Source organism: Crinia signifera, chromosome 2 (assembly GCF_055691185.1).
Source record: "Crinia signifera chromosome 2, ASM5569118v1, whole genome shotgun sequence".
In the NCBI taxonomy this organism is placed as follows: Eukaryota; Metazoa; Chordata; class Amphibia; order Anura; family Myobatrachidae; genus Crinia; species Crinia signifera.
In genome coordinates this window covers 20,733,996-20,757,448 of record NC_139218.1, presented here as the reverse complement: position 1 = coordinate 20,757,448, position 23,453 = coordinate 20,733,996, and the positions used below count along the sequence as shown (strand labels likewise).

Here is a 23,453-nt window from a genome sequence, read left to right as displayed (position 1 = left end):
GTTCTAGCCTGTACTTCCGACGCCACATTGGAGTTGGAGATGCGACTTCCGGGTATCGGAGCGGCGAGGTCCGGGGCTGAGCGCGGGAATCGGGTAAGTATGAAGGTATTTAATGTACTGCATTTGTGCACTGTTCGTGTTGTTCACTTGTCTGCACTGTTAAGGGCTGTGATCCTGAGGAAGGGGGAGAGCCCCGAAAGCGCTTGATCATTTGCTGAATACACAAGTTTTTGCAATTTACCTCCTGTGTGCCTCCGTTATTGGACTTTGTATATATATATATATATATATATATATATATATATATATCCCTGCATTTTATTGAAATGGACAATGTTAGGAGCAACATTTACTACAGAAGGCTGTTTTATGCTTTCTTTTAGCAGTTTTTCTTTTCACATACTAATCTCAAATCTGCTGCAAGAACACCTGTTATCTCCTCTATACTCCACAAGGGGTGGAGAGTGGAGCATGTTAGGGTACAGAGGGTTGGTGTATAGTATACAGTACATGTATAGTAAGTCTTTCAATAAAGCCCCATACAAAATATAGGATATATAGGATATACTGTAGAAAAAGATATCGCTCAAAAATGGCTTCTTAAACGATATCTTTTAATATATTCCCTTGTGTGTACACTCAGCATTGTTACCGATGCGCAGTCCCGTGTATCGTTAACAACCCTCCATGTCAGCTGAACTTGCAGGTCAATTTGGCTATTTAGCCAGATGACCCACATGTTCTAGTGGTCCCGGTGACATCACTAAACAATATCATTTACCAATATCGTTCAGTGTGTACACTCAATACCGGCAACCCGCGGCCATGGACCATATTGTTAACTATATCGGCTGTGGCCAGCATCAGGTAGTGTGCATAGGGCTTTAGTATTGCCATGCCAGAGGGCCATGGAGCAGTTATACAAAGCCTGGGAGTAAATTTACTAAAGGGGGAGTTTTTAGAAGTGAGAGATGTTGCCCATAGGAACCAACTAGATTCTGTCAAACATTTCTCTAAATCATCCTAGAAGATGATAGAAAGAATCTAAAAATCTCATCTATACACATGAATATTACAAAAAGTTGTATTGAATATTCACATAACACACAATGCAATCACGAAATGAATAACGTCATCTACTTGTATATCTAATATACGCTCTCTAGACATGTTTTGTCTGCTTACCTGGATTTGCAAGACGGCTGCTTGTTGGGCCAAGAATTTGATAAGGATCTAAAAAAAGAAAGTAAAAAACATTCTGATTATTTCTCGCTGTATGCCAGCACTGGGACTTTCTAAATAATATTCCTCCACTACTGCCAAAAAATGGAAAAACAATGTCTAATATAGGGCTTAATTCAGACCTACTTGCTAAGCAGCGTATAATGATCACTGCCTAGCAAGCAGGTAAGGGTCGTCCCCCCCAAAAAAAATTCCCAGTGTGTTCAGTCTGTGCGTAACTCGCGCGGAAAGTGTGCAACAGAATCAGGCTGATCGAGGCTGGAGCTGAAATCACAGACCCTCCCTGAAAACAATTGGGAATGCCTGCGTTTCTCTGACACTTCCAGAACGCGGGCAAGTGACACATATAAACGCCGGCTTCCTTTCAATCAACTCAATTAAATCAACTAACCCTAACGGCTTGCGAATAGAGTAATTGCCCAGTTTTGATGCTGTTTGGCCTCGCACATGCACACTATGTACTCATGCGCAGTCGTTCGATAATCGGTTGCTGCACGAATTCGCACAGCAGCGAACAGATTTGAATAACCCCCTATGACAGAGTGGTCTACTGTTTGAGTTCTTATGGGGAGAGGGCACGGTCTGTCTGGAGTCTCTTCTATACTGAAGTAGCTCTTTCCCAGCTGCTCTGATTTCCTCTTACAGTGTAAAGCCATGGTCACCAACCAATCGCTGAAGCAATCTGGGTAGCTCGACCAGTCCGCCCACCTGCCTGTCCCCCTTTCACCTGCCTGACTCCTGTCACCTGCCTGACCAGTCCGCCCACCTGTCCCCCACACTCCTCCACCTCATATTTGACCTTTAGTGTCTGAAAGGGAGCACAGCACTGCAGCATTACCTGGAAGTGTCGGGAGCGCTTAGCGCTGATGCCACATGGAGAAAGATGCAGCTTTCAGCAAAGCTGCATCTTCTAGCATATAACCCCCTGGCATTAAGCACTGACCCCGGACAATTTGCGTTGACCCCTGGCAACAAGTATTGACCCCTGACAATGAGTATTAACCCCTGACAATGAGCATTGACACTGGGGAACAAGAATTAACCACTGGCAATGAGCATTGACCCCTGCCAATGAGTATTGACACCTGGCAATGAGCATTGCACCCATGGAAATGAGCATTGACCCCTGACAATGATCATTGACTCCTGGCATAATAAGCATTATGGTGTGTGTGGCAGAATGTGTTAGAGACATTTTTCAGTTATTATGCTGATTTATTTTTCTTTCAAAAAATTTTGTAGCTCTTGAAGAGGTTTATTTTGTCTCCAGTAGTTCTCACCCCAATTAAGGTAGTAAACCTCTGGTATAAAGTCATACTGGTAGGTTGGATTCTGATTAAACTGGCCTCAAGTCCATGGACAGACATGCCTGAGTTTGTATCATTGTACAGTGCTGCGAGCTATAATAATGTTTTATTTATCATTCTTATCTTATGAAAGCATAGACCTACCTAGTTGGGGTCTCTGGTCCTCTGTTTTGGGCACTGCAGTAGGTGGCTGGGAGGCTGAAAGATAATTTTCATTGAGTAAATAGGAAACACAATAGCATAATTCTGTAGGTTGGCCTGAGGAAACGCAAGAGTTTGTCAATCAGATGACAGCAAACTCTTGTACTTCCTTAGCTCTCAAAGCCTCTTAAAGGTTTGCTCTACCTAAAAAGTCCTCCTTCTCCTGACTAGTAGATCTGTGGGGTTCCATGTCATATTATGGGATTATGATTCACCCTTGCCAGAGCTATAACAACTTTATAACGGATTCAGTATTGAATCCCGGCGGTCGGGATCCCGGCGTTCAGAATCCCGACGCCGGAATCCCGACAGCCGAAATGCCGACAAGGGGGGGACGTGGATCGCCCCCCCTTGCGGGCTCGCTGCGCTCACCATGCAGCGGGCCCGGTGCCTCGCTACGCTCGGCACACTAATTTATTCTCCCTCCAGGGGTGTCGTGGACACCCACGGAGGGAGAATGTGTCGGCATTTCGGCGGTCGGGATTCCGGCGTCGTGATTCTGAACGCCGGGATCCCGACCGCCGGGATTGTAACTGCATCCCTTTATAACAACCAGTAACAGTTGAAGACACTATGGGGCGAAAGGTAACAAATCTTTGAGAGATATGAAGTGGAGATGTTCCCCATTCTGTAGCAACCAATAAGCTTCTGTTATTGTATAGACTGTGCTAGATAATATAATCTGATTGGTTGATATATGTACTGTAACTTCTCTACTTTTTTTCCCTTTAGAAGGTTTTATACATAGGTGTGGCACCGCGCTGGCAGTAACTGACACATTGCGGTAGGAATGTCTCCTTAGGACATGAGGCCTCTTAGGGACATCAATGTGGGTAGAGGTGAAATCTCCCAAATGCCAACGTCCTTCATCATAAAACTCTCTGTTTCTGTTAATAGGGGAGAGGCAGTAACCTTTTAATGTTGTATTCACAAACAACTGATATAACGTTTGGTAATAAAATAAAACAAAAGCGTGATCTGTGGGCTATGTAGAAATTATTATCAGATTTGCCATATTGGGAATATTCTATATGTAATATCAAATGTTCAAAAGAATGATGACTTATGTTAAAAATTTAGGGATTCATTTATCAGCGAGCGATAAATCTTGTGAATTCTAAAGTTTGTTGTGTATGATAACTGATGCTCTGCCCAATCAGCTCCCAACTGTCCTTTTTCAAACACATGACAGGAGCTGATTGGATGGAGCCCTATTTATCACACACAACGAGTTTACTATCTACAATGAATTCCACATGGTCTACATGTTCCACTTGGCTTTCAAATGATAAGCAGACCACAGCAAGATGATAACACTTACCTTTGGACTGAGGTGTGGGGTGGTTTGGCCATGCAGATCTTCTCGTTGGTTCATATGGTAAATCTGCAGAGGGTATACATATTAATGAGTTTATTTGTACCAACTATTCTGACAGATAGTGTAGAATGATCAAATATTCTATGTATATATCAACAAAGAATACACAACTATCAGCTGACAGCAGATTCCCAGTGTTACCATAGGTTATATTATCTGCACAGAATGTTATGGGCTGGTCTAATATTAATGAGAATACCATTAAATCAACTTAGAACCAGTGACATCACTGAGAATGAAGCCTATATATTCACTTGGAACCCGTGACATCACCGAGAATGCAGAGTATTAATTCACTTGGGGCCAGTGGCATCACTGAAAATGCAGCCTATAAATCCACTTGGGGCTGGTGACATCACTGAGAATACAGCCCATAAATCCTTTTGGGCCAGTGACATCACTGAGAATGCAGCCTATAAATTCACTTGGAACCAGTGACATCATTGAGAAAGTAGCCCATAAATGCACTTGGGTTTAGTGACATTACTGAGAATGCAGTCTATAAATTCACTTGGAACCAGTGACATCATTGAGAAAGTAGCCCATAAATGCACTTGGGGTCAGTTACATAATTGAGAATTCAGCCTATAAATTCACTTGAAACCAATGACAAATATAATACAGGTCCAGTCTCCCTTATCCGTGTATTCCAAAAACAGTTTTTTCAGAATATTTTGGTTTTGTTTCCCCACCCACCACCACCCCTTTTTTTCATACCTACCTCGTCTCCCGATGTCCACGGCAGCCTCTGGGATCCGTTTCAGCGGCATCTCTGGTCCCAGGGATGTATTGCACGAGTGATGTCGCCGGTGTGACCGCACACTCGAGCAATGCACCCCCAGGACCGGAGATGCCACTGAAGAGGATCCTGAAGGCTGCCGTGGATGCCGGTGGACACTATGGACGTCGGGGGACCATCGGGGCACCACCAGGGGACCAGGTAAGTATAGAAATAAAAATATTCCAAAAACCGAAAAAATCCCTTATCCAAAATGCTTGTGGTCCCGAGCATTTTGGATAATGTATACTCAACCTGTAGTAATAATAAAAATACTTGTTATTTATATAACACTTTTCTCTGACAAGTAGGACACAGAGGGGCAGATGTATTAAGTCTTAACAAGAGATAAATGCAAGGGTGATAAAGAGAGATAAACGTCCAGCCAATCAGCTCCTTACTGACTTTTTTCAAACACAGCCTGTAACATGGCAGTTAGCAGGTGATTGGCTGGATATTTATCTCTCATTATCACATACTGTAATATGCATCAGCTAAAGTCTCCACTTTGAGCGTACATAGGTTAATTTTTATTATTTTCACTTAATTCACTCAATTATGAATTCTAAAAAGCAAAACATGGGGTTCCGTTTAGTGCATTTCCATACAGTCCAAGAGCATCCTGGCAAGTTAATTGGCTTCTGGCAAAATCAACCTGTGCCTTTGAGTTTATACTGTAAACTTCACTTTGAGAGTGATGCGAGAAATTAAATATTCTGTAGTATATTTACTAATCCACTAATTTTCAATGCCACCACTCTCTGTCATTCTGACATATTTGTAATAATAATACAGGTTGAGTATCCCTTATCCGAAATGCTCGGGACCACAAGCATTTTGGAGAAGGGATTTTTTTTTTAGGATTTTGGAATATTTTTTTTCCCCCATACTTACCTGGTCCCCTGGTGCCCTGATTGTCCCCCGATGTCCACTGTGTCCCCTGGTGTCCACGGCGGCCTTCAGGATCCTCTTCAGTGGTATCTCTGGTCCAAGGGGTGCATTGTGCGAGTTACATCACCGGCGTGACCGCGCACTCATGCAATGCACCCCTGGGACCGCCGTGGACATTAGGGGACAAGGTAAGTATGAAAAAAAGGGGTGGGTGTGGGGGGAAACAAAAAGAACCCCCAAATTATTCTAAAAAAACACAGTTTTCCGAATGTTTTGGTTTTTGGAATACACGGATAAGGGAGACCCGACCTGTACCAGCAGTGTTTAGCAATATTACTGCTCTTTATTCCCACAAACTGAACCGCTAAGGGATGGTAGAAAATATATATATATATTTTAATTAACAGTTTTTAAACAGCACAACAAATTCCAATTTAATAAAATATACTCCTTTATGTAAAATGCTGTGCATTATGCTGGGGTATAGAAGAGAGTCGCAATAAAATGGTTATCATGTACCAAAACAATTATTTTTTTTTTCTGCGATTTAACTTTTTGAAACACTTACAATTGAAAAATTTAAAAACATATAAAACAAAAAAAATTAACACAATACCTGGTCTGTTGCTGATTCTCTGCGTTGCTTCAGGATAAACTGATGTGTTTGGAAATATAAAAGTTGCTCCTCCTACAAAAAAAATGACATCATCATCAGGATGAACTGCTTTTTGCATCCAATATTGTAACTTTCAGATAATTAATTAGTTTCCAAGGCTTTATATGTATATGTCATTATTTAATCACCATATTATGGTTATATACCAGATTTGTAACGTTTATTCCCAAGAAATCCTCGGAGGATAATATTGCATATGAGAATACTCTGCCTATTTTCAGTATGTAATAAGCCATTATGAAGAGAGATGATCACATCTACACTAATGACACATTGATTTATTTAGAAAACACAAGATCTTTTAAATAATATTTACAGTAAATTTTTGAAATTTACCGACAGAGGTGTTACTGACAATTTTTGTTTTACAAAATCGTAGGAGTTTTGAAAATGTGAACGAAGTTGCCTATGGCAACAGAAGGTTAATCTTTGATAACACGAAAAAGTGAAATTCCACAGTAAAGGATTCTTTCTGTTAAGTCAAACAATTATAGTGACGCATGTATTACCACAATGGTGTTGTTGTAATGGGGTATATATTTTCACCTTAATATACTGTAAGATCAGCTGGAATTAACAAATAACGGCACTGGGGCATTACATGGGGATTTGGTGTATAACTATAGCAGATTCTTCTATCAAATGTAGAAACGAGATTTGTTGTGGCGAGTGCACATTTTTTAAGCTTTTTCTGTTTTAGCAGTTGTGCTTGAAACCTAAAATTAATACATTGTATGTGGCGGTAAAGAAGAGTCGCCCATTTATGTATTTTATTTGCATAAACAGAAAATGATGTAAATAAAATAGTAAAATAGTAAAAAAGTTGGGTTTCTTTTAAAATAAAAGGAGCGCAATGTCCTTATGATGTCATGGGTTATTTAAGATATACGTGAGTCCCAAAAGAGCCACATTTGGAGGCGAAAGTAAAAAATCTTAGTTAAAAGGTGTAAACAGGAAGTACACATTGTGCACTGTATTATGGACCTTATTCTGGTCCACGTGCAACGCTACGAAATTTGCAGCATTGCATGTGGATAAAACAGCTTCCACAACCGCATGCCTCCCCCTCGCTCGCCAAGTTCCCCACATGGCTGAGAATGGATGTTTTGCATAAACATCCATTCGCAGCCTTGGGTGTTGGGGCCAAATCATTAGATGGTCAGTGACCATCGAATGATTAGGAAGGCGCACGCAAAACGAAGACACTACCCGGTGTCTTAGCTGTGCATGCTCCCTGTACGGGAACAGGACAGGCAGCTGCCCGCCCCCGGAACCCGCATCACTGCCTAATTTGCATGGGAACACCCAGTGTTTTCATGGGAAAACCCATGAAACACTGGGAATTCCCATGGGCACAGCCCAACGCCCCCTGTCCGCACTGCTAGGTGCAAACAGAACAGTGAACCAGCAGTTCTACATGCCCGCTCGCACCCAGCGCATGCGCAGAACAAAAACGACACTACCCTGTGCGAACGCGCAGAGGAGTGACTCAACTAAAATAAGCCCCAATATGTTTTGGTGTAACAGCAATTGCTCTGATTTTTTCTGCTATGAAAAATGCCAAATTACCCCAGATATATTTTTTTACTTTTAGGGACAAAATATTTAAATGTTAATTATAGTTGTACTAAAAAAAAAAAAATTAAATATTAACTCAAGAAAATAGGTGTCCAGTTTTAACAGGCAGTTATTTTAATTAAATATATTTACTGTTAAAATTATTAGGTTATTTTTGACACACTACATTGAGAAACTAAATACAACATTTAAATAATATTTTAATATACTTTTTTGATAATTATGAACACTTACTGTAAGAATTTTTTTTTATGAGTGTCTTCAAATCTAACCAAACTCCATGCAAATTTTTGAGAGCTAAGTTAGTTTAAATAACAAATGAAACTGTAACAGAAAAATGTAACAATATAAATTTGTTTTAATCCAACAGACTCACAGAACTGGCAAAGGTGCCTTTATTACCTGTATTTCTAGCATGCATTAATCGTGGCGAGTTTTGTAAGGCCTTATCAACATCATCTGAAGTCAAATGTGGAAGAGGAGCTACAAAACAAAACAAAGCAACACCAAATTGAAAAATAAAATCGAGAGGTCTTAAAGGTCAGCTAGAAGTTTGAAAAATCAATAACTTATGTTTAATATTTTTCTGCAATATTTTGGAGATGATCATGCCACTATATATATATATATATATATATATATATATATATATTACGAGTTCCTTACTCTGATAGAACAGTGTTGGAAGATTTAAAATATATTACTTAGTAATCCAAAAAGTATTATGAGATTTGAATGGTATAATAAATGATAAGCCTGAGATTTGTTGTTCTTAGTATTGCATTAAGATAACTACAATGTCAGCCTTTACTCTCTCTGTACTATTATTATTATTATTATAAATAATAAAAGTGTTTTATTATTTTTTTGATTATTATTATTACTGCTGCAATGGCCATTTAATACAATTATTATTCCGAATATAAAAATCATGCTATTGATGATGATTATAGCAAATATATAATATAACTTACAAAATCTTAACTTTTTTCTATTTAGAAATGATTGTTTTTTTTTTAAACTGAATTCCTAATGAATTATCAACTTATATGACAGTAAGTTCATTGATTACATTTTAAATAAATATATATATATATATATATATATGCGTGTGTGTGTTTGTGGCGCGACTACGGTCTCACAATGAAGTAACACGAGTCTTAATTTGAAAGCAACAATTCAATGCCTTTAATCTGCGTTTTTATCAAGCCATAATGAACACTGATTAAAGGCATTGACAGATTGCTTTTAAATTAAGATTCACATTACCTCATTGTGAAACCGGAGTGACGCTGGTTGTATGAAGTGGTGTTTATGCACTGTATTCACATGCAGTGTTTGCGGATGATACCCAGCAAGTATCTTTCCAAATGTGTACAAATGTGACCTTTTTGGTGGTATATTCTGAATTTTAAGTATAAAAGGATACCTTCTGTGACCTCTGTTAAAAAAAAAATCTTTTTTGCAAAGTTGAATTCCATATTCTCAAAAGTATTGAGGTGTTTTATTGCAATAAATAATTTTTCACTGTTCTGATTCTATAAGTAGAGCATATTGTTACAGACTTTGGTATTTGCATTGATTTATGTATGCAGATCCTCAACCATTTAAAAATATAATATGGTATTAAATAATGTTACATATAAAAGCTCCATATTAATGTACAAAATTAGTTATTTTCCAAAAACAGAATCAACTCAGAAAACCCAAATTATCCAGTATACATTTATATTCACCATAAATTCACAAATGCAAAAAAAAAAATTAAATGCTCAGTTGTACTATAAAAGATGATGTGATAACACAAATATTTGTAATGGTCGGTGATACGCGCTACGGTAAGTTACTGTCTTACTTTCTCTGAGGTAGTGAAGATGCGAGAGTAGAATGTCGGCATTATAGCTTGGGGTTAGCCGGTGGAATTCCTCTTTGGTCATTTTGCATAGTTCTTTCCCATCTATGTTTTGGAAAAGCATCACGTCAACATCTGGGAGTCCATATTCTTTTATGGCCCATTCCAGCCACTGTCGTACATGATCTGTGCTCCACAAGGTAGGGTCTGAAATAAATTAGATATATTAATAACACCAATAAATGGGACACCAAGCATTAAAAAAAAAAAAAAAATTAACTTTATCTTTAATGTTTTGATTGGCTGCAGAGAACTATAGAACTATGAATGGTCCAATAGGCTTTAGGCTGTTCTAACTTTAAAACTGTTCTAATGCACTGATTGGCTACAGGTTGGTCTAGCCTGTACGGGCCATAGGGTTGACAATAGGAAGGTCGAAATGCATTAGGTTGACCACTGAAAATCGACACGCATCAAGGTTGATGTGACTGAAGGTCAACATGGGGTCATTAGGTCAACGTAAGCATAAGAATGTTCACTGATTTACCTAAAGACTGGCTTCGGGACCTATACATTGTTCATGGTAGCTACAGTCTGTATAGCTATATGAACATTGTAATGAATTATGTGGGAATGGTTTGTTCTTAAATCGTTAAACATAAATATTATTAAGAGCAGAAAATACAGTATAAGCTTACTGTACACCCGAGTGACACATTCCCCACAATGCGAGTAATATTAAACAAAGTGATATAGTATTTAATAAAAGTGCAGCAGCATTTAATGACAATGGACCTTTGTTTAATACTTTCATTATGTCGAGAGCACCTCCATTCTCTACTTTGAAAATGTATATAGGAAGTCTCATTCTTGGTGATTTCCTTCAGGACGTCCTGTTACAGAAACATATGTTGTTTTCTTAGTTCAGAATTTCTCTATAGACCAGTAAGACCGGCACTTAAAGAATCATTTTTCTACTTGCAAACCTGCCAGCCATTGTACATTACTGTCATTTCTTACATGACTTAAGTTTATACTAGAATACCAACATGACCAGTGACGGACGGTGTACACTACACCCAATTTTACTGGTTATGGAGCTAAAAGACAGACACTTACTCTGTACCCTATTAGAAATGGGATACCCATAGCATAAGCAGTTTGCTCAGCCAGTAATCCACTCCAGAGGCTCATATTATCTATTAGGCTGAAGCCCGGTGGCCCCACAAGGACTGATCAACTGTCAATTTTTTTTCTGAGACGCTGTTACCTGCACTGGAGGGTTGAAATTATTAAAGGAACTTTGTACTCTATGTCGCATCAAGGCGCAATCGTACTCAGCTGCAGTTTGTTCTGAGGCAATGGAGGGGGGGGGGGGGGGGAGGAGAAGACTAATAGAGCACCAGCGCTATTTCAAAAGAGAAAATGTAGACGGATTGGTGAGAAAAGAGGTCAGCAGACTTTATTTCCACTGGGTATATTTGTTTGTGTGAATACTGAAAGTGTGAATCATGTCATAGGCTCTGTTTTCTAAACGTGAGATGTAGTGGGGTGAAAGATTAACGTGCCAGAGGGGGCACAAAATAACTGAAAGACTAGTGGCCCAGCCATGGATTATACAATTATGGTCCACTCCCCTTGCTATAATCAATAGGAACCCCTTTCTAATTATCATGCAGAATCCAAGGTTACCTGGAATCAGTGGCTTAACTAGATAGTTGAAGGCCCCATAGCAAAAGTTTATAACAGGACCTATGTTCCAACCAATGGTGGAAAACATTTATAACACATGTAATTGTACAGGGTATGTGGGCCCATTGTAGCTATGGGCCCCATAGCAGCTGCACCTATGGTAGCTACACCATGTACTTAACACATGTAACTGTGACAGGGAAGGTGGCCCCTCTCAGCTCTGGGCCCCATAGCAACGGTACTCCCTGCACCTATGGTAGCTACATCCCTGTATATAACACATGTAACTGTGACAGGAAAGGTGGCCCCTCTCAGCTCTGGGCCCCATAGCAGCTGTACTCTGTGCACCTATGGTAGTTACACCCCTGTATATAACACATGTAACTGTGACAGGGAAGGTGGCCCCTCTCAGCTCTGGGCCCCATAGCAGCTGTTCCCCCTGCATCTATGGTAGCTACACCCCTGTATATAACACATGTAACTGTAACAGGGAAGGTGGCCCCTCTCAGCTCTGGGCCCCATAGCAGCTGCACCCCCTGCACCTATGGTAACTACACCCCTGTATATAACACATGTAACTGTGACAGGGAAGGTGGCCCCATAGCATTGTAGTTATGACCTTGCCTAGAACAGATAAACTAAATTACAGAATTCTGTTTTTATTATTTGAAGAATTCTACAAATGAGAGCCAAAGATCAGGCTTTGGTGGCAGAGTACATGGATCAGGTACTGTATATAAGCGTAGTAATTTAGGAGTGGCTTAACACATAACAAACCTTATAACTATGCCAAAATATTTGTTCTGGGATTGTACCAAACATACTATACCATAATAGTTCTAGATGTCAAGATTGCAAACATGGCATAAGTATGTGCTATAACAGCCAATCAGACCCTGCTCATATGATTAACAAGCCTCAAATTGTAGGGTATGCTGGGACCTGTCCCCTCCCGACAGCTGGAGTGCCGTACATTACATGCAGTATGTGCAATATACTGGAAAAGAAACTAAGGGATCTATGTACTAAAGCCTTCGAAAGAGAAAAAGTGGACAGGGATAAAGTCTGTGTTGAAAAATGACTGGAGCTGGATGATTGGAACTTTATCTCCCCGTTATCTCTGTCCATGTTTAGTAAATAGACCTCTAAGTGAACCAAGTTTGTGATCCGCTTCTTTCGTAAAGCAGACCCCTTCCTCTTTTCAAATGAGCCTTTTACGGTGTTAATATATTATATAATTACACTCATGGTGCTAAGAAAACGGTCGAATACTAAAAGCTCTGCAAATGCTATTTTCAGTTCGGGATAACTTCCCAGCTGCCAAAGTTCATAATATTATTTTTGCGGCCTTGAAGTGATTAGTTATATGTATTTACACAGTTTAGAGACTTTAAAGTCAATCTGGACAATTAGCTATTGAGGAAAGTATGCGCTTGGCTGTGCCGGTGATCCCGTCCTTTGCTGAGCAAGCAGAGTCTAGGCGGCGAAGCTCTGCAGATCGCAGAACACCTGGATGTCAGACAGCTGCCGGGCTGCGCCCAATCCTTCTAGGACACAAAATGTCCTGCTTTCAATAACAGAAAATAAATACCCAGAATACACTAGGCAGCTCCAAGAGCGATCACATTTGTAACGGTATGTAGAAATATTAGAATTGGTCTCTTATTTGACTTACAATTAATTAATTAAAAGAACTCTGGCCCAATTACACTACAAAAAATGATTTAGATAAATACAAGTGCAATAGACAACACCCGAAATTGCGCAGCGCCAAGAGAACGGGTGGTAATATAAATTTAGGATGAAATCTTCCTGCCAAAGTGTCTGCAGAAGAAGTGAACTTAGAAAAACAATCAGTTCCTAAAATACATGTTTACAAAGTTTCTGAGGTCAATATTGTCTGCACGGCGAGATTGTTTAACTGAAAGCATATTTTTTATTCTGTTTTCTGATGAAGACGAGCGTCTGATCTCAGCGGGGGTGTCTGGCGGAGATCAGCAGCTTACGAATAATAAGATAGTATTGGCAATTTACCGTTGTTTCTGTTGCTCGGCATCAGAGTTACTGTACATGGTGATGGGGATATTTAAGATGGTCCTAACTTCTAAAGCTGGTTACATACTATACAATATACAGATTTGTCCTTTACTGCAATCGTTGCTGCAATTCTTACGCATCATTGGCATCACACCTCCCAACATGACCCATTTCGGGAGAGACAAGATGGTCTGTTCCTGGACTTCCATGCCAGTGGCAGTTGCAGATCCGGGGCTGCAGCACAGTCCAAAATTCAGATAGGGGAGTCCCCCCAACTGTCACCCTAAACAACACAGCCAGGGACTCACTGTCAGGTGTGGTTCCCCTATTTGAATTTTGAACAGTGGTGCAGTCCCGCCGCTGCAACTGCCACTAGCAGGAAGTTCAGGAGCATTTTGGCAGTCCTGGAATGGGTTATGTTGGGAGGTATGCAGCAGGTGACTTGCACACGGGATCCTCTGCACTCACAGAAGATTGTCCTGATCTATTTTATCTCACTCGCTGCTCGATGAAGCAGGCAGGATGAGTTGATCACAGGGAATGGAGGGGCGTGGTTTAATTATGCAAATCCACTCCATTTAGCCCACCCCTTCCCACGAATGGTGGCAATTTGAGGGTGGAGCCTAGTAATGTTCTCCCAGAGAGGAGATTTTAAAGATAGGCAAGTACTGTATGCCCTAGTGTACAAATCAACTATTAATTGGATTTAATCACCTGAAAGGAAGGAACTGACTGTCCGTTATAAGTCAGTAGAAAACTCAGGCAGCTAAAGGTGCCTATTGTGTACATGTACATGGATTATTTGAATAGTGTAATTAATCTCAAAGTTGTATAAGGCTGTATTGGAAAACATATTGTTTATTTAATGGGGGAATATATATAACTGTACTGTATATCAAAATCATAACATGCCTGTAAATGTAATGTCCTCAGATTGTGACTGTCACTTTCAGATTCTGGGCTGCAAGCTAAGCTGTGCAATGAGAGGAAAGAAATGTGCCCCAACCAACCACTGTGCCCCACCCTGCCACCGCATATCTGACATACAGCGGAATGAGGGCTTACCAGCTGGCACAATTACTCTTCGTTCATTGGTTGTCATGTTGGGGGGTGGGATGTGTTTCTCTTCTATGTAGCTGCTGTAATTCATTCCAATATTCTCAGATCCGCTGCTCATCTTGCCCCCTTTGGCGATGCTGCAGTCGTCCGGGGAGTTCCTTAAGGGAGACAAGAATTATAAAATAATGAATATACATGAGTTACTGTGTTTGGCAACAGGGCATTACTGCTTCCCGGGTTCTCTGTAGTGTCACAGAACAGAACACAGTGGAACAGGATAGTACGTGGTGATACCCAAGCAGTACACAGTGGCACAGGTTAGCACATGGTATCACAGAACAGTACATAGTTGCCTAGGATAGCACATTGTAATTGTAGAACAGTACATAGTTGCCTAGGATAGCATATGGTATCACAGAACAGTACATAGTTGCCTAGGATAGCACATGGTATCACAAAACAGTACATAGTTGCCTAGGATAGCACATGGTATTATAGAACAGTACATAGTTGCCTAGGATAGCACATGGTATCACAGAACAGTACATAGTGGGTTATTCTGGTTGATTCGCAAGGCTGCAAATTTGCAGCCTTGTGAGTCCACCAAACCTCGCCTTGCGAATGGTGGCCTGGCTGCCTGTAATTCGCAAGGGCGATTACACAGTAACACCCATTGGCAGCCTAGTGAGATCATAGCGGCATTCTCAAGCCACTTACATATGTGTGGATGCTCTGGAGGAAGTGGGTGGGAAGCTGACATCCGGTGATGTCAGCTGCCCCCCCTTCCCCCCGCACCATTGGGGCATTTGCATGCCAGCATTTTCATGGAAACGCCCATGAAATGCTGAACGTTCCCATATGTAAATGGCCCGGCCCACCGCCTCACGCCCCTCCATGCCCCCACTTGAGTGCGTGCGCGCAGCAAATACCCTGTCCGCCGTGGCCGCACGCACCCTGCCTCTGTACATGCGCATACGAATACACGGGGGAGCGAATGCACCAGAAGAACCCCCAGTGGCATAGGATGGTACAGTGCAGTACACAGTGGCATAGAATAGTACAAGAGAAGCTAATATTGTACAGTATCTAGAACACAAAAGTGAAGTTGATATCTGTAATTAACATGTACAAAAGGTGAGTTCTGGTATCATCTCTCCATAAAATAACACAATGCCCCCGTATTTGTCTGTTCGGGCTAACCTCGGAAACCACTGGATGGATTTTGATGGATTTTTTTTAGCTTTTGTCAAGGAAGGTTTAGGCGCATGAAACATTAATCTATGACAAAAGGGAGCCCAGCGGTGACAATTTTAGTAAACAAGTCAAAGAACAGCGGCTGTCCAAGAGCTTTTTTAGCTTATGCTGCCTAAACTGTTATAGACAGTATACATATTTCTGTATAACATCAGTAACAATGTATTTTGGGAAGTTTTGCAAATATTAATACTAGCATTGCTGTCTGCAATATGGGGTTATTTGATTGCAACTATATATTCGCTGTGACATTTATTTTCTTCTCGCTCAGCACGGTATACATATTAATGTGATGACTATGCAATAAATTCCAAATGCAATTTGACCTTGTGTGAATTCATCACTAAGCATATAAGTATGTTTTTGGTGTGATAAATGTTATTTTATTGTGAACACTGACTGTCTGCATCTTGTTGGCACTACCTATATTTATTAGATGTGCTGTTTGTTGGGCAGCACTACCATCCAATCAGTTGACAAGTTCACTGTACATACCTCCTTTTTTCCCCTTCATATCAAAAATCAAATTGCCCAGGAGAGAGTAGTATAACATATTACCTGGGAGAGAGTATAACATATTCCAGGGACAGGGCTCAACAAAGTGGCCCTGGAGGGGTTGTTGGAACTCATTCCCCTGGCCACGACCCCCCCCCCCCCCATTAGGCAGAGCCAGGGTTTATGACCCTCCCTGAAAACTATAAATTTGTACCCTACCCTCCATACTTTATAAAAGTGGTCACACAATAGTACCCCTAATTCAAATTATGCCACACAGTATCAGAATCATAGTAACATTACGCCGAATGTAGTGCCCCTGATTTAGATTACACTGCATAGTAGTGTTCCATATTCATGTTATTACAAATAGCAATGCCCATTATTCAAGTTAAGCAAAACATTAGTGTCACTTATACCCAATTCCTAGATTAGTAGTGCCCCTTACAATTAATGCCCAAAGTGGTCTTGTACCCCTTACACAATTCTGTTGTAAATTGATTCAGTGATAATTGTAAAGCATAAACAGCATCCAGGACACTCACTCACTTTTCCAGGTATGCGGGAGAGTCACCTGAGACTCTGAAGTCTCCCAAACATTACAGGAGAAGTAGATAAGTATGATGTGTACAAGCTGGCACAGTACCCTGCATCAGCTGCAGTGTGCACACAGAAGTACAGTACCCTGCATCAGCTGCAGTGTTTACACAGAAGTACAGTACACTGCATCCGCTGCAGTGTGCACACAGAAGTACAGTACCGTGCATCCGCTGCAGGGTGTACACAGAAGTACAGTACCCTGCATCAGCTGCAGTGTGCACACAGAAGTACAGTACCCTGCATCAGCTGCAGTGTGTAACAGAAGCACAGTACCCTGCATCAGCTGCAGTGTGTACACAGAAGTACAGTACCTGCATCAGCTGCAGTGTGTACACAGAAGTACAGTACCGTGCATCCGCTGCAGGGTGCACACAGAAGTACAGTACCGTGCATCAGCTGCAGTGTGTACACAGAAGTACAGTACCGTGCATCAGCTGCAGTGTGCACACAGAAGTACAGTACCGTGCATCAGCTGCAGTGTGCACACAGAAGTACAGTACCGTGCATCAGCAGCAGTGTGCACACAGAAGTACAGTACACTGCATCAGCTGCAGTGTGCAGGGGCGGAACTTGTGAGTGCTGGGCCCAGGTGCAAAAGAACAATTTAGGCCCCACACCCTTGGGTGACAGGGGTACAAGCTGCTGGTCTAGACAGCAATGGGCCCCTTAGTCCTCAGGGGCCCCGGTGCAATGCACCTGCTGCACCAATGGTAGTTCCGCCTCTGGCAGTGTGCACACAGAAGTACAGTACCCAGCATCAGCTGCAGTGTGTACACAGAAGTACAGTACCGTGCATCAGCTGCAGTGTGCACACAGAAGTACAGTACCGTGCATCAGCTGCAGTGTGCACACAGAAGTACAGTACCCTGCATCAGCTGCAGTGTGTACACAGAAGCACAGTACCCTGCATCAGCTGCAGTGTGTACACAGAAGTACAGTACACTGCATCAGCTGCAGTGTGCACACAGAAGTACAGTACCGTGAATCCGCTGCAGGGTGCACACAGAAGTACAGTACCGTGCATCAGCTGCAGTGTGCACACAGAAATACAGTACCGTGCATCCGCTGCAGTGTGCACGCAGAAGTACAGTACCCTGCATCAGCTGCAGTGTGCACACAGATGTACAGTACCCTGCATCAGCTGCAGGGTGCACACAGAAGTACAGTACCGTGCATCCACTGCAGTGTGCACACAGAAGTACAGTACCCTGCATCAGCCGCAGTGTGTACACAGAAGTACAGTACAGTGCATCTGCTGCAGTGTGTACGCAGAAGTACAGTACCCTGCATCAGCTGCAGTGTGCACACAGATGTACAGTACCCTGCATCAGCTGCAGGGTGCACACAGAAGTACAGTACCGTGCATCCACTGCAGTGTGCACACAGAAGTACAGTACCCTGCATCAGCTGCAGTGTGTACACAGAAGTACAGTACCCTGCATCAGCTGCAGTGTGCACACAGAAGTACAGTACCCTGCATCAGCTGCAGTGTGTACACAGAAGTACAGTACCATGCATCAGCTGCAGTGTGCACACAGAAGTACAGTACCCAGCATCAGCTGCAGTGTGTACACAGAAGTACAGTACCCAGCATCAGCTGCAGTGTGTACACAGAAGTACAGTACTGTGCATCAGCTGCAGTGTGTACACAGAAGTACAGTACAGTGCATCTGCTGCAGTGTGTACACAGAAGTACAGTACCCTGCATCAGCTGCAGTGTGCACACAGAAGTACAGTACCGTGCATCAGCTGCAGTGTGTACACAGAAGTACAGTACCGTGCATCAGCTGCAGTGTGCACACAGAAGTACAGTACCGTGCATCAGCTGCAGTGTGCACACAGAAGTACAGTACCCTGCATCAGCTGCAGTGTGTACACAGAAGCACAGTACCCTGCATCAGCTGCAGTGTGTACACAGAAGTACAGTACACTGCATCAGCTGCAGTGTGCACACAGAAGTACAGTACCGTGAATCCGCTGCAGGGTGCACACAGAAGTACAGTACCGTGCATCAGCTGCAGTGTGCACACAGAAATACAGTACCGTGCATCCGCTGCAGTGTGCACGCAGAAGTACAGTACCCTGCATCAGCTGCAGTGTGCACACAGATGTACAGTACCCTGCATCAGCTGCAGGGTGCACACAGAAGTACAGTACCGTGCATCCACTGCAGTGTGCACACAGAAGTACAGTACCCTGCATCAGCCGCAGTGTGTACACAGAAGTACAGTACCGTGCATCCGCTGCAGTGTGCACGCAGAAGTACAGTACCCTGCATCAGCTGCAGTGTGCACACAGATGTACAGTACCCTGCATCAGCTGCAGGGTGCACACAGAAGTACAGTACCGTGCATCCACTGCAGTGTGCACACAGAAGTACAGTACCCTGCATCAGCTGCAGTGTGTACACAGAAGTACAGTACCCTGCATCAGCTGCAGTGTGCACACAGAAGTACAGTACCCTGCATCAGCTGCAGTGTGTACACAGAAGTACAGTACCATGCATCAGCTGCAGTGTGCACACAGAAGTACAGTACCCAGCATCAGCTGCAGTGTGTACACAGAAGTACAGTACCCAGCATCAGCTGCAGTGTGTACACAGAAGAACAGTACTGTGCATCAGCTGCAGTGTGTACACAGAAGTACAGTACAGTGCATCTGCTGCAGTGTGTACACAGAAGTACAGTACCCTGCATCAGCTGCAGTGTGTACACAGAAGTACAGTACCGTGCATCAGCTGCAGTGTGTACACAGAAGTACAGTACCCTGCATCAGCTGCAGTGTGTACATAGAACTAAACTGCATGTATAGAGGCCATGATCACGTGATCTATGGGCCCCTTACAACAGCCCCAGCTGTAGATCTCTGCCCTTCCCAGGTAACGGCAGATATATTTTAGTGCTGGGTTATGTGAAATATATGTGGGCTGATTCATACAAATAACTTTCCATTCATCGCTTTGCATGTCTCGCTCCTTTCACAGATCAGGTAACATGTCGGCAGAGACGGATTTGTTTTCCTTTTGAAATATTTTTGTTGGTGTAATTTCAGAATATCTGAGTAGGACGCCTGGTGTATGTGATGTGTGCTGTGTGGGGAATACGGTGTATTAGGGGGGGCCATGTTTTGCCTGTTGTTAGTATATAATATATAAATACTATATGAGACTTTAGAGGATGAGTGGCTTACCGTACTATCACTTTAAATCGGGACTTTCATCAATTACACAGGTTCTGTGACTACAGGTGAAATTCAGGCTTGAAGTCAGCCTGCCACAGAACCTGTGTAATTCATGAGTGTACTGGTTTAACGGTCAGTATGATAATCCTAACTCATAATGGGGGTGGCCAAACCGGTCCTCAAGATCTACCAACAGTTAAAGTTTTCCAAACCACCAAGCTGGTGCACAGGTGCAGTCATTACTAACTGTCACATTTTAAAACGTGTGCTGTATTCATTCCTAACCAACATATTCTACGGATCCACAAGTGGCCTGGAAAACATGGACTTTTGGTAGATCTTGAGGACCGGTTCGGCCACCCCTGATTAAAGGCATACATGAGTGTTTATTTCCAGTGACATCATTTTGAAAAAAGTAGGAGCAGATAACATGTCTAGGGGCCAAAATAATAATAATAACAATAATAATAATAATTTGGATTATCTGGTGGTTCTCATACTTGGTCCTCAGGACCCCAATATGTAATTTTTTTCAGGTCACCCAGCAGGTGCACAGGTGTAGTCATTACTCTCTGAGACGTTTTAATAGATTCACAGGAGGAGTTTGTTATTTCACTTGTGAGAAAACCTGAACTGCTTGGGTTCCTGAGCAGCTGCGTCACAAGGAGGGGTGCAGGCTGCACCTGGTTGTCACCCGCCAAGGGTAACATTACCTGCAGCACAGGGCTCCTGTCGCAGTATAGGAGCCCGCATCTATGGGAGCCCCAGAGTGATAAAGGGTACTCTTTACCTAGATGGGCGCCAGCGCTTGAAATCGCGGGCGTCGGGGGTAAAAATCGCGGTCATCGCGGTCATCGCGGGCATCGCGGGTAAATCGGGATGCCCGCGATGCCCGCGATTTTCCCATAGGGAACAATGTTAAAAAGGCTGATTGACCGCGATTTTACTGTTAAATGCCTCAATGGACCCGATTTGGCCATAGGAATCAATGATAAATGGGCCACAGAGCCCAAATAGGCACAATTAACCCTTAAATGTCCCCCCCAATTTTTATCGCCACCCCACGATCCACGCCAACCCGAAGCGTGGCGAGCGCAGCGAGCCCGCGAGGGGCGGCGGTACGCGTCCTCCGACCTTTTCATGCCCTACTATCCACTAGGGCGTGGAGTGAGAATAGAATAGTGTGGCGAGCGCAGCGAGCCACCGAGCCCGAAGCGTGGCGAGCGCAGCGAGCCCCGCGAGGGGACGCGGATACCTTCACAGGTAGACGCGTCCCCTCGCGGGCTTCACAGGTGTCGGCGTCGCCACGGACACCTGTGAAGCCCGCGAGGGGACGCGTATAACTGTGAAGGTATCCGCGTCCCCTCGCGGGGCTCGCTGCGCTCGCCACGCTTCAGGCTCGGTGGCTCGCTGCGCTCGCCACACTATTATATTCTCACTCCACGCCCTAGTGGATAGTAGGGCATGAAAAGGTCGGAGGACGCGTACCGCCGCCCCTCGCGGGCTCGCTGCGCTCGCCACGCTTCGGGTTGGCGTGGATCGTGGGGTGGCGTTAAAAATTTGGGGGGACATTTAAGGGTTAATGGGCTCTGTGGCCCATTTAACATTGATTCCTATGGCCAAATCGGGTCCATTGAGCCATTTAACAGTAAAATCGGGTCCATCGGGCCTTTTAACATTGATTCCTATGGTAAATCGGGAGCATTTATGGCCGGCCGCGACGCGACCGACACGATTTCCATGTTTAACATGGGTTTCAATGGGAAATCGCGGGCATCGCGTCGGTCGCGTCGCGGCCAGACATAAATGTACCCGCGATGACCGCGACGGGCGCCCAACTAAGTAAAGAGTACCTGATAAAGTGCGATAAGTGAGGCCACACCCCCTCTCACAGAGGCCACTCCCTTTTTTACCAGCACGCACCTCTGTTGCCCCCGGATGTCGCAGAGGTTGGTGATGCCTCTGGACCAAGATCGAGAACCCCCGTGTTAGGTAATATAGAAATAATAGTATGCGTCAATAGGTCGACAGTTATTAGGTCGAAAGTCAATAGGTCAACCACTATTATTCGACAGGCAAAAGGTCGACACATGAAAAAGTTGACATGCATTAGGTCGACATGGTCATACGGTCGACGCAAGCAATAGGTCGACACAGAAAGGCTCGACATGGAAAAAGAACGACATGAGTTTTTCGCTAATGGTTGACAGTGTGTAGGTCGACACCCAAAAAGTGACAACATACTCTAGGTCAACAGTGACTGAAGGTCGACATGAACATGGTCGGCAAATGCAAGGGTCGACACAATTTTTCATGTTTTTGTGCCTATGTCGACATGGGCACCGTCTAAGTGTACCGCGCCCCCACCCATGGCTGGCTGCATTCAGCATGTTTCGGGCACAGCTATTCCTCCTCCATGTCCACTGGTATGGTAAAGTATGGACAAGTCGGTTAAAAACAAAATCATGAAAAAAACTCATGTCGACCTTTTCATGTCACCACTATGCTCATGAAGACCTGGAGTATTTAGAACATTTTTCGGTGCCCACTGATGCCCCCAGGTTTTTAGCTGACTTATCGGCCTCCACTCACAGAGTAATGGTCTCTTCTTCTCAGCAAATCCTGTGAATGTTGGGTCTTAAATTAGCAGAGGTGATTGGCGCACGCCCAGACTTTCTACTTTCTTTACCGCCACATCAAACCAGATGTGCAATGCCAAGGACAGGAATGTAACTGGACTCTCTGCTAAATAAAGCAGCGAGCCCAGATGGAAGCAGGAAAACATTCCTATTCCGGGCACCTTTTCCACTCCGCTGTTTATCTTACAGCAGAGCAGAAACTTGACAAAATAAATCCCTGGAACAGGCGGCGGCGGGAGCTGGAACCGTGGAGGACGCAGCCCGTGGAGGACGCAGCCCGTGCAACACGGCGCATTTCTAGGAAGGGCATAGTCCCGTTATTTACTTACACTGATGTTACTGACATTAATACACTCATTGCCGCGTAGCCATATGCTAAATAGCCTGTGTGTTACCTGTATGGTTCCTTCTCCATCCAAGCTTTCTGCGACATGTTTTCTACTCAGATGTTTATTATCTATCTATGGCTGGGTATGACCTACAGTCACTGCAATGAGCACTGCTAGACATGGTAATGAGGAAGGGAACATTGTATAATAGGATTGCTGAGGGTGACCTGCAGCCACTGTGATGAGCACTGCTAGACACAGTAAT

General features: G+C 43.3%; 1 protein-coding gene across 4 annotated transcripts in view; it reads right to left on the bottom strand.

The window, feature by feature from the left end:
* Positions 1 to 23,453, bottom strand: part of ERG (ETS transcription factor ERG) — a 245,445-nt gene that overhangs the window by 8,191 nt on the left and 213,801 nt on the right. For 3 of the 4 annotated variants that reach the window (XM_083171695.1, XM_083171696.1, XM_083171694.1), the window contains 7 exons: positions 14,698 to 14,849; positions 9,907 to 10,110; positions 8,454 to 8,534; positions 6,414 to 6,485; positions 4,072 to 4,134; positions 2,694 to 2,747; positions 1,186 to 1,233 (listed from right to left, as the gene is read on the bottom strand). In XM_083171695.1, coding sequence (XP_083027821.1) covers positions 1,186 to 1,233; positions 2,694 to 2,747; positions 4,072 to 4,134; positions 6,414 to 6,485; positions 8,454 to 8,534; positions 9,907 to 10,110; positions 14,698 to 14,849 — 674 coding nt within the window. The remainder of the gene's footprint in view (positions 1 to 1,185; positions 1,234 to 2,693; positions 2,748 to 4,071; positions 4,135 to 6,413; positions 6,486 to 8,453; positions 8,535 to 9,906; positions 10,111 to 14,697; positions 14,850 to 23,453) is intronic. The other variant, XM_083171697.1, reaches the window with a different exon arrangement.